Source organism: Crotalus tigris, unplaced genomic scaffold (genome assembly GCF_016545835.1).
Source record: "Crotalus tigris isolate CLP2741 ecotype Arizona unplaced genomic scaffold, ASM1654583v1 scf7180000021012.54671, whole genome shotgun sequence".
Lineage (NCBI taxonomy): Eukaryota > Metazoa > Chordata > Lepidosauria > Squamata > Viperidae > Crotalus > Crotalus tigris.
In genome coordinates this window covers 1-13251 of record NW_024098312.1, presented here as the reverse complement: position 1 = coordinate 13251, position 13251 = coordinate 1, and the positions used below count along the sequence as shown (strand labels likewise).

The 13251-nt window shown below is 51.9% G+C and overlaps 1 protein-coding gene across 1 annotated transcript; it reads right to left on the bottom strand.

Annotated features, from left to right (window-relative positions):
- Window positions 1-9800: 9800 nt before the first annotated feature.
- Window positions 9801-10903, bottom strand: LOC120319936 (protein unc-119 homolog A-like; the record flags this gene model as incomplete). The annotated part of the gene is made up of 2 exons (XM_039369303.1): window positions 9801-10568; window positions 10698-10903. Coding segments are annotated over 2 exons (319 nt in total), but the record flags the coding sequence as incomplete, so codon positions are not given.
- Window positions 10904-13251: the final 2348 nt, after the last annotated feature.

The following is a 13251-nucleotide window of genomic DNA, read 5'->3' as shown; positions in this document are numbered from 1 at the left end:
GTTGTCTAGCAAGGTGTCAAAAACGTGATGACCAAAAAAAAGGAAAAAAGTGATGAAGTGCAGGTAGTCCTTGACTTACAACAGTTCGCTTAGTGGCTGTTTGAAGTTACAATGGCACTGAAAAAAGTCCCCCCCCAAGCCACAGCCGAGCAAGACACCTGCCTGCCCTCCTGGCCGCGCTCTTCCTCCTGTCCGAGGTTTTCATTGTTGTGAACATTTCTGTTGAGGATTGGCAGTGGGGGTGGGGTGGGGGTGTTTGGTTTTTATTCCCCCCGTCTGCTGGGTGGTTGCAGCAGGTTTTGGTCGCTTCACATGACCCTGGGACACTGTGACCGTCATAAATATGAATCGGTTGCCAAGCATCTGAATGTAAATCACAAGACCCTGGAGAGGCTGCAACATTCCAGCTGATCGGCGCTTCTTCTGGGCTCAGCAGAAGTGCCAGGATCAGCGCTGAGCTCCAGCTGGAGCTGATCCTGGCACTTCCGCTGAGCCCTGACAGCCCTGCAGCTCCAGTCGTCTCTCGCTCAGGCTTGTGCGGTGCTGCCACCGGTTCAGCTCATTCCCCTCCCCCGCTACCCCTTTTCTAGGATGGTCGCGTACCCCCTGCCAGGGGCCCATGGACCACAGGTGGTACCCGTCCCACTGGTTGAAAAGCCCTGCCTTGGAGAACCTCCTCCTCATTTCTCTCCTCCTCCCTCTCCTCCTCCTCCCCTCCACAAACCTTCTAGCGCTGATGATGTTACCTAGTTGGGTAAAGAAATGTCTGCAAGAAAACCACCAACTTCAGAGAGCACACTTCTCCTTCTCTTCCTTTCTCTCCCCCTCTCCCTCTTCTTGGTGGCAGCCCCTCAAATACTGGATCACTGCTATCTTGTCCCCCCTAGTCCTTCTTTTCTCCGGACTAAGCCATACCCAAATTCTGCAGCCGTTCTTGGTATATCTTAAGTTTCGTATTTTCCTTCCTTGCACGCAAAGCGGAGCAGGGCCCTGTGTATTACCCCCTGGAAGGAGCAAAGGCCCCATCCTGATGTTCCCCCCTCAGGCGGATCAGGGTCTGCCTGGGGGCCTCTTCACCCCAAAAGTGAAGGTGAGGCAGAGGATGCCAAAGTGGGGTGCCAAGGCGCCAGTTTGTTTTCAGCTGCCCCAAGGCATGCAAGGCGTGGCTGCCCCAAAGGAGCTTCTGGCTAATGCCCTGCTCTTGCCCAGACTGGCTACCGGCTCCCCCCCCCCCCCAGCACCCTGGCATTGCCCTCTTCGGGGTCCTCAACAAACAGAGGGGGTCTCGGGATCGACCAGCCACTCAGGGTCAGACTGGCAGGCGTTCAGATCCCCATCAGATTCCAGCTGTCCCTCAGCCCCATGAGAGGCTCTGCAAGGCACACAGGGATAAGGTGGTCAGAGCCAGATCCCCCCCTCCCCACCTGGTAATCCTGTTAACTGAGTTTATGCAATGAGTGAGGTCATCATTGGCCGGCCAGCACCCTGACCCCTAAACCGGCCTGTCCCGAAGCAGCTTCAGCTTCTGCCCCCTTACACACAGCTTGGGCAGCCAGTCCACAGTGCTGGGGGGGGGGGTTAGGGAGGCCCACTGCAGTCCCCCTGCAAATGAATGAGCCCCCCCCCCTGCATGCCATGTCTGAGCAATGGAGCCATGGGGAAGCTTTGAGGCTCCTTCAGTACCAAAAGGGCTGGGGTGGCCAGCAGGATGCCCCCCCCCCTTTGAAGGGGGCAGATGTGAGGCTGGCCCAGGAAAACCTCTATCTTGTCTTATATACTTTGTTTTAACAGTTACCTGTTGTTGAATTTTGTATCTCCCTGGACACCTGAAACAGTAAGAGGAGGGGGAGAAGCAAGGGGAGGGGGAGGAGGAGGAGGGAGGGAAGGAAGGAAGGAAGAAAGGAAGGAAAAGAAAGAAAGAAAAAGGGAAGGGAGGAAGGAAAAAGAAAGAAAAGAGAAAGAAAAAAAGACTGCTCTTTCCAACATTCTTAAACTTTTGCTATTTGCCTTGAAATTCTTTCAGCTCCCCTTAAGACGGGGTGCAGCCCGGGGGGGGGGTCCTGGCCCAAGCAAACGTGCCCATGCCAGACCCATAGCCAAAGCCAACACAAAGGTTGTGCGGAATGGTGGAGAGAAGCTGATGGGGTGACACTTTTGGGGCACCCAGCTGACGACCCCCATTTCCTTCTTTAAAACCAAATTTCAAGCATGGGATACCTGGTTGACACGCTTCTTTTTTAATTACAGTTTTAAATATATATATATGTAGTAATAGTAATAGTAGTAAAGTTGGAAGGGACCTTGGAGGTCATCTAGTCCAACCCCCTGCTCGGGCAGGAAACCCTACGCTATTTCGGACAAATGGCTGTCCAGTCTCTTCTTAAAAACTTCCAGTGTTGGAGAATTTACTGCTTCTGGAGGCAAGCTGTTCCACTGATTAATTGTTCTCACTGTCAGGAAGTTTCTCCTTAGTTCTAGGTTGCTTCTCTCCTTGATGAGTTTCCACCCGTTGCTTCTTGTCCTGCCTTCAGGTGCTTTGGAAAATAGCTTAATTCCCTCTTCTTTATGGCAGCCCCTGAGATATTGGAATACTGCTATCATGTCCCCCCTTGTCCTTCTCTTCGTTAAACTAGACATACCCAATTCTCGCAACCGTTCCTTATATGTTTTAGCCTCCAGTCCCCTAATCATCTTTGTTGCTCTTCTCTGTACTCTTTCTAGAGTCTCAACATCTTTTTTACATCGTGGTGACCAAAACTGGATGCAGTATTCCAAGTGTGGCCTTACCAAGGCATTGAAGAGTGGTATTAATACTTCACGTGATCTTGATTCTATCCCTCTGTTAATGCAGCCTAGCACTGTGTTGGCCTTTTTGGCAGCTGCAGCACACTGCTGGCTCATATTTAAGTGATTGTCTACTAGGACTCCGAGGTCCCTCTCAAAGTTACTACTATTGAGCATGGTGCCACCTATGCTGTACTTGTGCATTTGGTTTTTCTTGCCTAAATGTAGAACCTTGCTTTTTTCACCATTGAATTTCATTTTGTTAGTTAGTGCCCAGTGTTCAAGTCTGTCCAGATCCTTCTGTATCTGAAGCCTGTCTTCTGGAGTGTTGGCTATTCCTGCCAGCTTGGTGTCATCTGCAAATTTGATGAGTTCCCCATCTATCCCTTCATCCAAATCGTTGATGAAGATGTTGAAGAGCCCTGGGCCCAGAACAGAGCCATGTATATTATGTATGTATGTATATATTAATCTCTTCTGTAAGAAAATGGTGCTTGCCCCAGGAGACACGTCTCACGTCGGAGAAGGAGTCAACTCAGTTCGTTCCTCAGAGAGGAAATACTATGCGTGTAACCCCAGTTGTGCTTTTAAATGCTGTGCAGAGGGGCGGACTTTAAACCACCATCAGGCTTTTGGGGTAAGGGTCCCGGCTGAGGAGGGGGCGCAAACTCCCATACATAGGATAGTTTTAAATGTTTTTCAGGCTGTGGGAGTCCTGATCAAGAGACAAATAATTCAGGAGGGGAGGCTATCTGTGGCTTGAATAACAGAATAACAGCGTAACAAAGCTGGAAGGGATCGTGGAGGTCTTCTAGTCCAACCCCCTGCTCACGCAGGAGAATCTATACATTCCAGACACATGGATTTCCAGTCTCGTCTTAAAAGCCTCCAGTGTTGGAGCACCCACAACGTCTGGAGGCAAGCAGTTCCACTGGTTAATTATCACTGCCAGGAAGTTTCTCCTTCGTTCTAGATTGCTTCTCTTGATTAGCTTCCATGCGTTGCTTCTTGTCCTGTGTGCTTTGGAAAACAGGTTGACCTATTTGAGGAAGCTCTTTTTTTAAAAAATAATTTTTCTCCTTTTTCCCTCATTCGGCTCTGCTAAACGATGCGTTGCGGGGAACATTTCGTGAGGGTGTGCTCGTGCTGCAAATGCACAGCGACATGCTCTAAAATAGTGATTTTCAATCTCAGCCCCTGGAAGAGGTGTGGACTGCAACTCCCAGAATTCACCAGCCAGCTGTGGTGGCTGGGGAATTCTGGGAGTTGAAATCCACAAGCAGGGGTCTTCCAACTTGGCCCTTTGATGACTTGTGGACTTCAACTCCCAGAATTCCTCAGCCAGGCACGCCCGTGCCTGGCTGAGGAATTCTGGGAGTTGAAGTCCACAAGTCATCAAAGGGCCAAGTTGGAAGACCCCTGGCCTATTTTCTCCAGGGTTTCTGTCTAGTCTCCAGGGTCTGTGCTTGGGGCCAGCCCCCCTTGGCAGATGCGCCCCTTGCCCCCCAGCCCCCTGGGACCCCACATTCATCTTTTTGATGACTTCCAGCTAGGAGCAATCAAGATAGAGACCTCCACATCACATCAGCTGTTTTTCAGCGGAGCAAAACTTGGATCTGCAGACTGCTTATTCCCAAGACAGGATCAGAAGCTCTCTATTCCCGTCTCCGAGTAAAGATGCAGCAATCTTTCGCCAGCTAGCCACACAGCCAGGAGCAAAAAGGCCCAGCATGCACAGCCAGACAATGGGGAGTTTCCTCCCCGACAGGTGGACAGGAAAATAATACAGGCTAGTGAGCAGATGAGACTCCATAAAGGAGATCTGTAGCTGAGGGTTGAAAAGAAGGATCCTTGGCGAGGTTGTTTTCTTGCAGACGTTTCATGACCCAGCTAGGTAACAACATCAGTGCAAAGGGGGTGAATGTTTAGTGCAGGGTGCTCAAAACGGACCGGAGGGCTAGTTTTCTCATTTTGCAGGTTTGAACTTCAAAAGGCAATGCGTTAATAATAACAAAGTTGGAAGGGATCTTGGAGGTCATCTAGTCCAACTCCCTGCTCAGGCAGGAGACCCTACACCAGTGGTTGTCAACCTGTGGGTCGGGACCCCAGTTGGGGTCGAACGACCATTTCACGGGGGTCGCCAAACAACGCAGTCCGCCATTTTTCCCCCTTTTCCTTAGCTGTGCTACTCCCTTTTATTCTATTGGCTTTTGAAAGCCAATAGAATAGACTCTCTTGAATAGAGTCTAAATCTATTGGCTTTCAAAAGCCAATAGGAATTGTCCAGGCTGTCTCTGCCCTGCTGAGCCCGCCAAAAGTCCCAGTCTGCAAACAGTGCTGCACCAGTTGAGTAGTCCTCGACTTACGACCGGTAGGGGGGTCGCGGCATTAAAAAGGTTGAGAACCACTGCCCTACACCATTTCAGACAATTGGCTGTCCAGTCTCTTTTTCAAAACCTCCAGTGTTGGAGCATTCACCCCTTCTGGAGGCAGGCTGTTCCACTGTTCTAACTGTCAGGAACTTTCTCCTTAGGTCCAGGTTGCTTCTCTCCTTGATGAGTTTCCATCTGTTGCTTCTTGTCCTGCCTTCAGGCGCTTTGGAGAATAGCTTGACTGCCTCTTCTTTGGGGCAGCCCCTGAGATACTGAATACTGCTTATCATGTCACCCCTGGTCCTTCTCTTCATTAAACTAGACATGTTCATGAAGGTCACATTTGGGGAGGGGTGCAAAACCCTCCCCAGTACTCAGGAGTGGGAGGACACAGTAGATCGCCTTGCGTACCTGGCCTGGCATCTCTCACACCTGGCATCCCCCAGCAAGGAAGGTGGCTGTCCGTCAGCTTTAATCCTATTTTAATTACCCTCCCTGTCTGGATTATCTGTGCCTCCAGCTGGCGAAGGCTGTCTGCTTTGGGGGGGGGGTCAATCTGGGGCTGCCCGGTGGCCCCAGAAGCCAGCAGGGCTGAGTGGGGGACCATTTGCACCTTCTAAATGCAGGACATTGCACTGCCCCTCTGCTTGAAAGCCCCCTCCTCAGCATCCCACTGGAGCAGTGGTTCTCAACCTTTTTAATGCCGCGACCCCTAACCGGTCGTAAGTCGAGGACTACTCAACCGGTCGTAAGTCGAGGACTACTCAACTGGTGCAGCACCGTTTGCAGACTGGGGCTTTTGGCGGGCTCAGCAGGGCAGAGACAGCCTGGACAATTCCTATTGGCTTTTGAAAGCCAATAGAATGAGACTCTATTCAAGAGAGTCTATTCTATTGGCTTTCAAAAGCCAATAGAATAAAAGGGAGGAGCCCAGCTAAGGAAAAGGGGGGAAAAATGGCGGACTGCGTTGTTTGGCGACCCCCGTGAAATGGTCGTTCGACCCCAAATGGGGTCCCGACCCACAGGTTGAGAACCACTGCACTGGAGGGTCTGAAATCCACTGCAACCCGCACATAGCAATTCCCACCAAACGCACGCACACGCACAGATCACACAACGGCAAAGGCTGCTTCAAGCAGACAACTGACTCCCTCACTGGAGGTTTTTAAGAGGTGACTGGAATGGTAGAGGGTCTCCTGCCTGAGCAGGGGGTTGGACTAGATGACCTCCGAGGGCCCTTCCAACTCCGGTAATTCTGCAGCTTCTGCTGATTCAGAATCTGGTCGAAAGACAGGGGGAGGGGATGTCCTCCAACAGGGGCAAGGAGGATAGGAGAGGTTAACCCACCCCCGGCAGTCCTCAGCTTACAACCGCAACTGAGCCCAACATTCCTGTTGCTGAAAAAGTCGGCTCTTAAGCGGGTTTTGCCCCATTTTACGACTTTTCTTGCCCTGGTTGTTAAGCGGATCCCCACAGCTGTTAAATTAGTAACCTGGTCGTTAAGTGATTCCAGCTCCCCCCCCCGTTGACTTTGCTTGTCAGATGGTCGCAAATGGGGATCACGTCTCACACACACACATTGCAAACCGTCGTAAATGTGAATCAGTTGCCAAGCATCTAAATTTTAACAACGTGGCCCTGGGGAGGCTGTGACCGTCGCAAGTTTGAAAACCGGTCCTAAGTTGGGTTTTTTTCCACTTAGAGGTGCAATCTTGGCCTCCCGGCTGGCAAGGCCCCCCTCCCCCCACGGGCACTGGCTCCCTGGTCCAAAGATGCTGAAGACCCCAGAGCCCCCCCCCCACCCTCAGCCCTTCAACGCCAGGGAGTAAATCTCTCCAATGGGGAGGGTTGAAAGCTCCCTTCTGGCTCTCCCCCAGCAGAAGCAGGAGGAACCTAGATGGACGGCCAGAGGCCGCCCAGCGCCCGACCCCCTGGGCACCAGCACCGTCTGATGCCCAACTGGGCAAGGCAGGCTGGACCACATGCAGGTTTGCTTTGGCAACCCAGCTTGGCCTGAACGGACGGCCCCCTCGTTTCCTGACAGCCAAAGACAGGCCAGCTTGCCCGCCCTCCGTGCCACTCAGAACGGGGCTTGTTGTTCTCCTATTATTGCATGTTTTAATTCCCTTCCATGATGGTTTGTTTCCAAGCCCTCTTCGGGGAAGGCTTCTCGTGACTCTGCCCCTCTTTCTCAAGGTCATTTGGAAGCGGGCAAAGGAGCCTCCCCGGAGATTGGCAAGGGATCTGGCAAGCCAGGATCAGCCAGGCTGTGGCTGGCCCTTGTCGGGGTGACCCACAACCGCAACCAGCCCGAGGCGGCTATTTTTAGTCCCTGCCTGAGCCTCTTAGCCGTCCGAGGGAAGGGAACAAAATGTGCTGGGCGCAAATTCCTCCCAGCTCTGCCTGGGATAAGTAATTGTCCTACCTGCTCTGTCACCTCTCCAGGATGCAAGGCATTGCAAAAATAAGCCACGCAGCATCGGCAGCACAGCCACAGAAAGTAAGGAGGGAATCTTCCTATCTTCCTTCCTTCCACCATTCTTCCTTTCCCACCATCCTTTCTTTTTCTCTTCCATCCTTTCTTTCTTTTTCTCTTTCTTTCTCTTTCCAGAAAGCCCCCTTCCTTCTAGTACTGATGACACTACCTAGTTGGATCATGAAACGTCTGCAGGAAAACCACCCAGCTCAGAGAGCACCCAGGACCCCACAGTCCTTTTTTTTCTTCCTCCTCCTCCCTACAAACCCCCCTCTCTTCTAACCCTGAGGATGTTACCTAGCTGGGTCATGAAACGTCTGCAGGAAAACCACCCAGCTCAGAGAGCACCAAGGACCCCACAATCCTCCTCCTCCTCCTCCCACTAGTTTTTCCCTAGCCAAATAGCCTGCCCCCCCCCCAGGTCCACCCATTTGCCTTTCCCGGCAGAGGTTGGGAGGGGGGCAGAATGAGGCCTTCCCACGACTCTAGAGTTGGGGTGCGCCAACTGATCCTGGAATTGGACAGAAGCAGAGATGGGTCTTAGCTACAGCCAGGGAGGGGTTGGGGGGGTGATCTTCTACCAAGACCATCTGCAAGGGTGTTTTCCCTGATGGGGGGCTCTGGGTGTGTGTGGCTGTGGCCAACTAATGCCACACCAACCTCTGGAAACCCTTCCCCATTGCATTCCCCATGAAGGTTCTCCATCATCCATCCAGGCAGAGATCCCCGAAGCTTAGTCAACCTTCAGAATTGATTCAGAATCAGAATCAAGAGCTGGAAGGGGCCTCGGAGGTCTTCTAGTCTAGCCCCCTGCTCAAACAAGAGACCCTAGACCAGGGATGGGGAACCTTGGCTCTTTTATGACTTGCAGACTTCAACTCCCAGAATTCCTGAGCCAGCCATGCTTGCGCAGGAATTCTGGGAGTTGAAGTCCACAAGTGTTGGAGCATTCTCAACTTCTGGTGGCCAGCTGTTCCACTGGTGAATTGTTCTGTCAGGAAATTCCTTAGTTCCAGGTTGCGTCTCTCCTTGGCTAGTTTCCCTCCATTGCTTCTTGTCCTGCCTTCTGCTTCTCTGGAAAACAAGTTGACCCTATTTTCTTTGGGGCAGCCCCTCAAAACACTGGAAGATGTTATCGTGTCCCCCCTGGTCCTTTTTTTCATGAAATCAGACATACCCAGTTCCTGCAACTGTCCTTCCTGTGCGTTTGTCATCTCTGCCTGGATGACCGAGAACCTTAATGGATGTTTCCCAGCTGGGCTTAAGACTGACCCACAGCCAGCCTGTGACGGTCATCTCACAAAAGTTGGACATGGCATCCTCAAATATTGACAAGGCCTACCGCAAGAGGCTCCCAGCCCTGATCTTTGAGGCGGGCACAGGGCTTCCTTTGCCCAGCTGAGGGTTTCTTAGTGCCCCCCCCCCAATAAAGTGGCAGCCAGGAGGCCCTCAGCCCTTTCCCTCTTGGGGTTCCCCACCCCCAATTCACAGGTTGCCTCTGTCTAGGACAGTGTTTCTCAACCTTGACAATTTTAAGGCATGTGGACTTCAACTCCCAGAATTCCACAGCCAGCGTTGCTGGCTGTGGAATTCTGAGAGTTGAAGTCCACATGCCTTAAAATTGTCAAGGTTGAGAAACACTGGTCTAGGAACAAAGCTCAGCTTTCACAAGTAATGCGCACGTGGCGAGCCCTTTTTCACGTCATACGATGTCACACACACACACACATCATGGGTGTCTGCAGGTATGGTGAAAAAAACACCACGCTTTGGGGGTGCAGTCAAAGCCAGGCGTGGTTTTTACGCCCGTTGGGCTCGATCTCGTCGCGGTGCCCACCAAATGGACTTTTTACATCACACCATGCAAACACCCAACACACTCCCCAAAGGAACGCAACAACGCAGCAGGGCATAAACTGAAGCACCCCAACACACACAGATACCTGCCCTGGCAAAGCAGCTCTTTCGGGAACCTGGAGGGGCAGTGAAGACCCTTCCCCAGATGCAAGTGGCTTAGAGAGGTGAACCCCGCCTCTTTCTCTAAAAAAGATGCCCCCCCATCCCTCCCCAGGAATTAGAGGAAGCAGAGATGGATGCCCAGAGAGCACAGGGCAGTTATTTGGGGGGTCCCCAAGGGTCCGTGGGGAGGGAAAGTCCAATGACAAGCGTTGGAGGAAGCAAGTCTTCTATTCACCCCCCCACACACATCAAACATGGTTTCATGAGTCCTTTTGCAGCAGCAGATCCCCCCCTCCCCTTTTCCCATGGAGGTGGCAAAGGGGGTCCACCAGGAGAGACCCTCCCAACAGTCTCCGGCACCCCCACCCTGCCCTCGGTCACCCCTGGAGAAGGACTGGGGAGCAAAAATAGCGAGCAAAAGAAATGGGTCTGGGGTCTTTGCCCAAGGACATTCTGAGCTGGGAATGAGGGGGGGGTCATCCCGGAGTTCCCACGATTCCTGCTGATCTCCAGCATCCCATTCTTAGATGGGGGAGGGGGGAGTAGAATGCCTACCAAAATGACTGTTCCCCCCAAGCAAGGGAGGGGCTTCAAGGAAGACCGTTCCCCAACAACAGGGAGATCAGGAGCTACTACGAGAGCCTCAATTGCCCAGCAGGTACGGAGGGTGGGGTCATGGTCTCCCCCCCAAGGCAGGGGACGAGGGGCGCTGCCTCCAAAGTCCGGGGGGGGGGTCAAGGAAAAGCTTCAGGTGGTCTGTCTCAGACGCCGGTTCCGTGCAGAGTCCAGTCCGGCCGCCCCTCTGCGGCCAGCCAGTGAGTTGGGCCTCCCCGACCACCATCGAAGGTGGGGGCCTGGGCCGGATCAGGGCCCCCCGCTGTAGGAGTAGTCGGCCTTGTTGTGCATCACCAGCTTGTTGTCCACAAAGTAGAAGCTGTCCGACTGGGTCTCGTAGGGGTGCAGGACCATCTCCTGGACTGGGGGAGAAGCCGGGGGGGCAGGGGGGGTCAGCCGGGGCTGGCTGGCTTGGCCGGAGGCCCCCCAAACCACAGCGCCAATACGCAGCGACCCTCCCTGAGTCCCGTCCCCCCCCCCGCCCTGCTTACTGAGGTCCTCGGAGAGCGGCGGGAACTCGTAGATGTGTTCACAGCTGTTCTTGCTGGTGGGGATGCAAAAGCCGAACTGGAAGTCGAAGCTCTTGAGCAGCTGATCCCGGAAGTAGTGCCTCTCGATCATGCGGAAGTTGCTGATGGGCTTCTCCCCCACAGTGAACTCCACCCTGGGGGGGGAGGGAGGGAGGGAGGAAGGAAGGAAGAAGGGAAGAAGGGAGGGAGGGAGGTTAAGGGAAAGAGGGAGGGAGGAAAGGAGGGAGGGAGGGAGAGAGGAAAGAAGGAAAGAAGGGAAGGAGGGAGGGGGAGAAAAGAAGGGAAAAAGGGAGAGAGGGAGGGAGGAAGGTTAAAGGAAAGAGGGAGGAAGTACGTTGAGGGAGGGAGGGATGAAGGAATGAATGAATGAAGGAAGTAAGGAAGGAAGAAGGGAGGGAGGAAGGTTAAGGAAAAGAGGGAGGGAGGAAAGGAGGGAGGAAAGAAGGAAATAAGGGAAGGAGGGAGGAAAGAAGCAAAGGAGGGAGGGGGAAAAAGAAGGGAGGGAGGGAGGGAGGAAGGTTAAAGGAAAGAGGGAGGAAGTAGGTTGAGGAAGGAAGGAAAAAGGAAGGAAGAAGGGAGGAAGGAAAGTTTTTTTTATTATTATTATAGTTTTTATTAAGTAAACTTTTAAAAACAAGTTGAACACAGTGTGCCTCTTCCGGCTGTTATTTTGCCATACATACTATACCATATGCCATATACCATATATCTTCCTAGTCATTGATCTTTTATACCATTTACATATTGCATTTTATACTATTTACATATTTATATATTTACATACATATTTACGTCTATTTATAACATAACTTGGGAGGGAGGAGTTACGGGAAAGAGGGAGCGAGAAAGGAAAGAAGGAAATGAGGGAAGGATGGAGAGAAGAAGCAAAGGAGGGAGGGAGGGAGGAGAGAGGGAGGGAGGGAGGGAGGGAGGGAGGAAGGAAGGAAGGAAGGAAGGAAGGAAGGAAGGAAGGAAGGAAGGAAGGAAGGAAGGAAGGAAGGAAGGAAGAGCAAAGCTGTTATTCCCAGCTCCCACCAAGCCAGGATTACCTCCCAGAGGTGCCAGCCCATTTTGCACACCCCATGCTAAGAGCTCAGACCAGACCGTCGGGAGCTTCCCTGGTAGAGATTAGCTGCGCAACACTCGCACTCAGAGCTGGCATTGGGCCCCTTTGGTGAGCTGAGCCGGCTGGGAAGGCAGCCGTTCTACAAAGCACTACGGTAAATTCTCAGCCCTTCTGCTGACATTCATCCCTGGGTGCCAGCCAGCCACACAACATCGGCCCAGAATCCTCTGAGCCGGAAACAGGGCCAGCACATTGGGGGGTGCACAGATTCTATCCGGGAATGATAGGAACTGTAGTCCAGCCCTCCTGGAGGCCACCGTGACAGAAAAGTGATGAGCGCTTCATCCCTGGAGGTTTTCAAGAAGAGACTGGACAGCCATTTGCCTGGAAAGGTCTAGGATCTCCTGCTTGAGCAAGGGGGTTGGACTGGATGACCTTTGAGGCTCTGCAATTGCGAAATACTGGCCTGGGGCGGGCAGAATAAAGCAGGACCGGCCAAAATGCTTCTCTGCCATAAAAAATTTTTTTTTTACTGAACCTGGCCTCAACACTGGAAGAAGTGACTGGACAGCCATTTGTCTGAAATGGTATATGGTTTCCTGCCTAAGCAGGGGGTTGGACTAGATGACCTCCAAGGTCCTTTACAACTTTATTATTTTTGTTTTTATTATCATCATCATCATCATCATCATTATGGATCATCGCACAGTCAGCCAGATGTTCAGACTGGATTTGGCATTTTGTTTACCTATCGAGTCCTTGCCCAGGACCTGGGATAGGCAGATGTGGATATTTGAGGGTATTACAGGTATCGTCGCAGAATGGAAGCAGTTCCTAATAAGGCCGCCTTCTGCAATTGACTAATGGCGAATTTGTCAATGCCAATGATGGTGTTCAAGTGGTGCTCCAGTTGTTTTGGGATTGCACCCAAGGAGCCTATGACTATTGGTACTACCCTTGCTTGCTTTTGCCACAGTCTTTCTATTTCTATTTGTAGGTCTTTGTATTTTGTTATCTATTCTGCTGTCTCCAGGCACTGCCACGTCCACTATTTGTTATTATTTATTATTGGGGATCATACGCAAGGTCAGCAGATGTTCAGACTGGATTGGGCATTTTGTCTACCTATCGAGTCCGTACCCAGGACCTGGGATAGGCAGATGTGGATGTTTGATGGTATTACAGATATCGTCGCAGGATGGAAGCAGTTCCTAATAAGGCCGCCTTTTGCAATTGACTAATAGCGAATTTGTCAATACCAATGGTGTTCAAGTGGTGCTCCAGTTGCTTTGGGATTGCACCCAAGGAGCCTATTACTATTGGTACTACCCTTGCTTGCTTTTGCCACAGTCTTTCTATTTCTATTTGTAGGTCTTTGTATTTTGTTATCTTCTCCAGTTCTTTCTAGTCTATTCTGCTGTCTCCAGGCACTGCCACATCCACTATCCA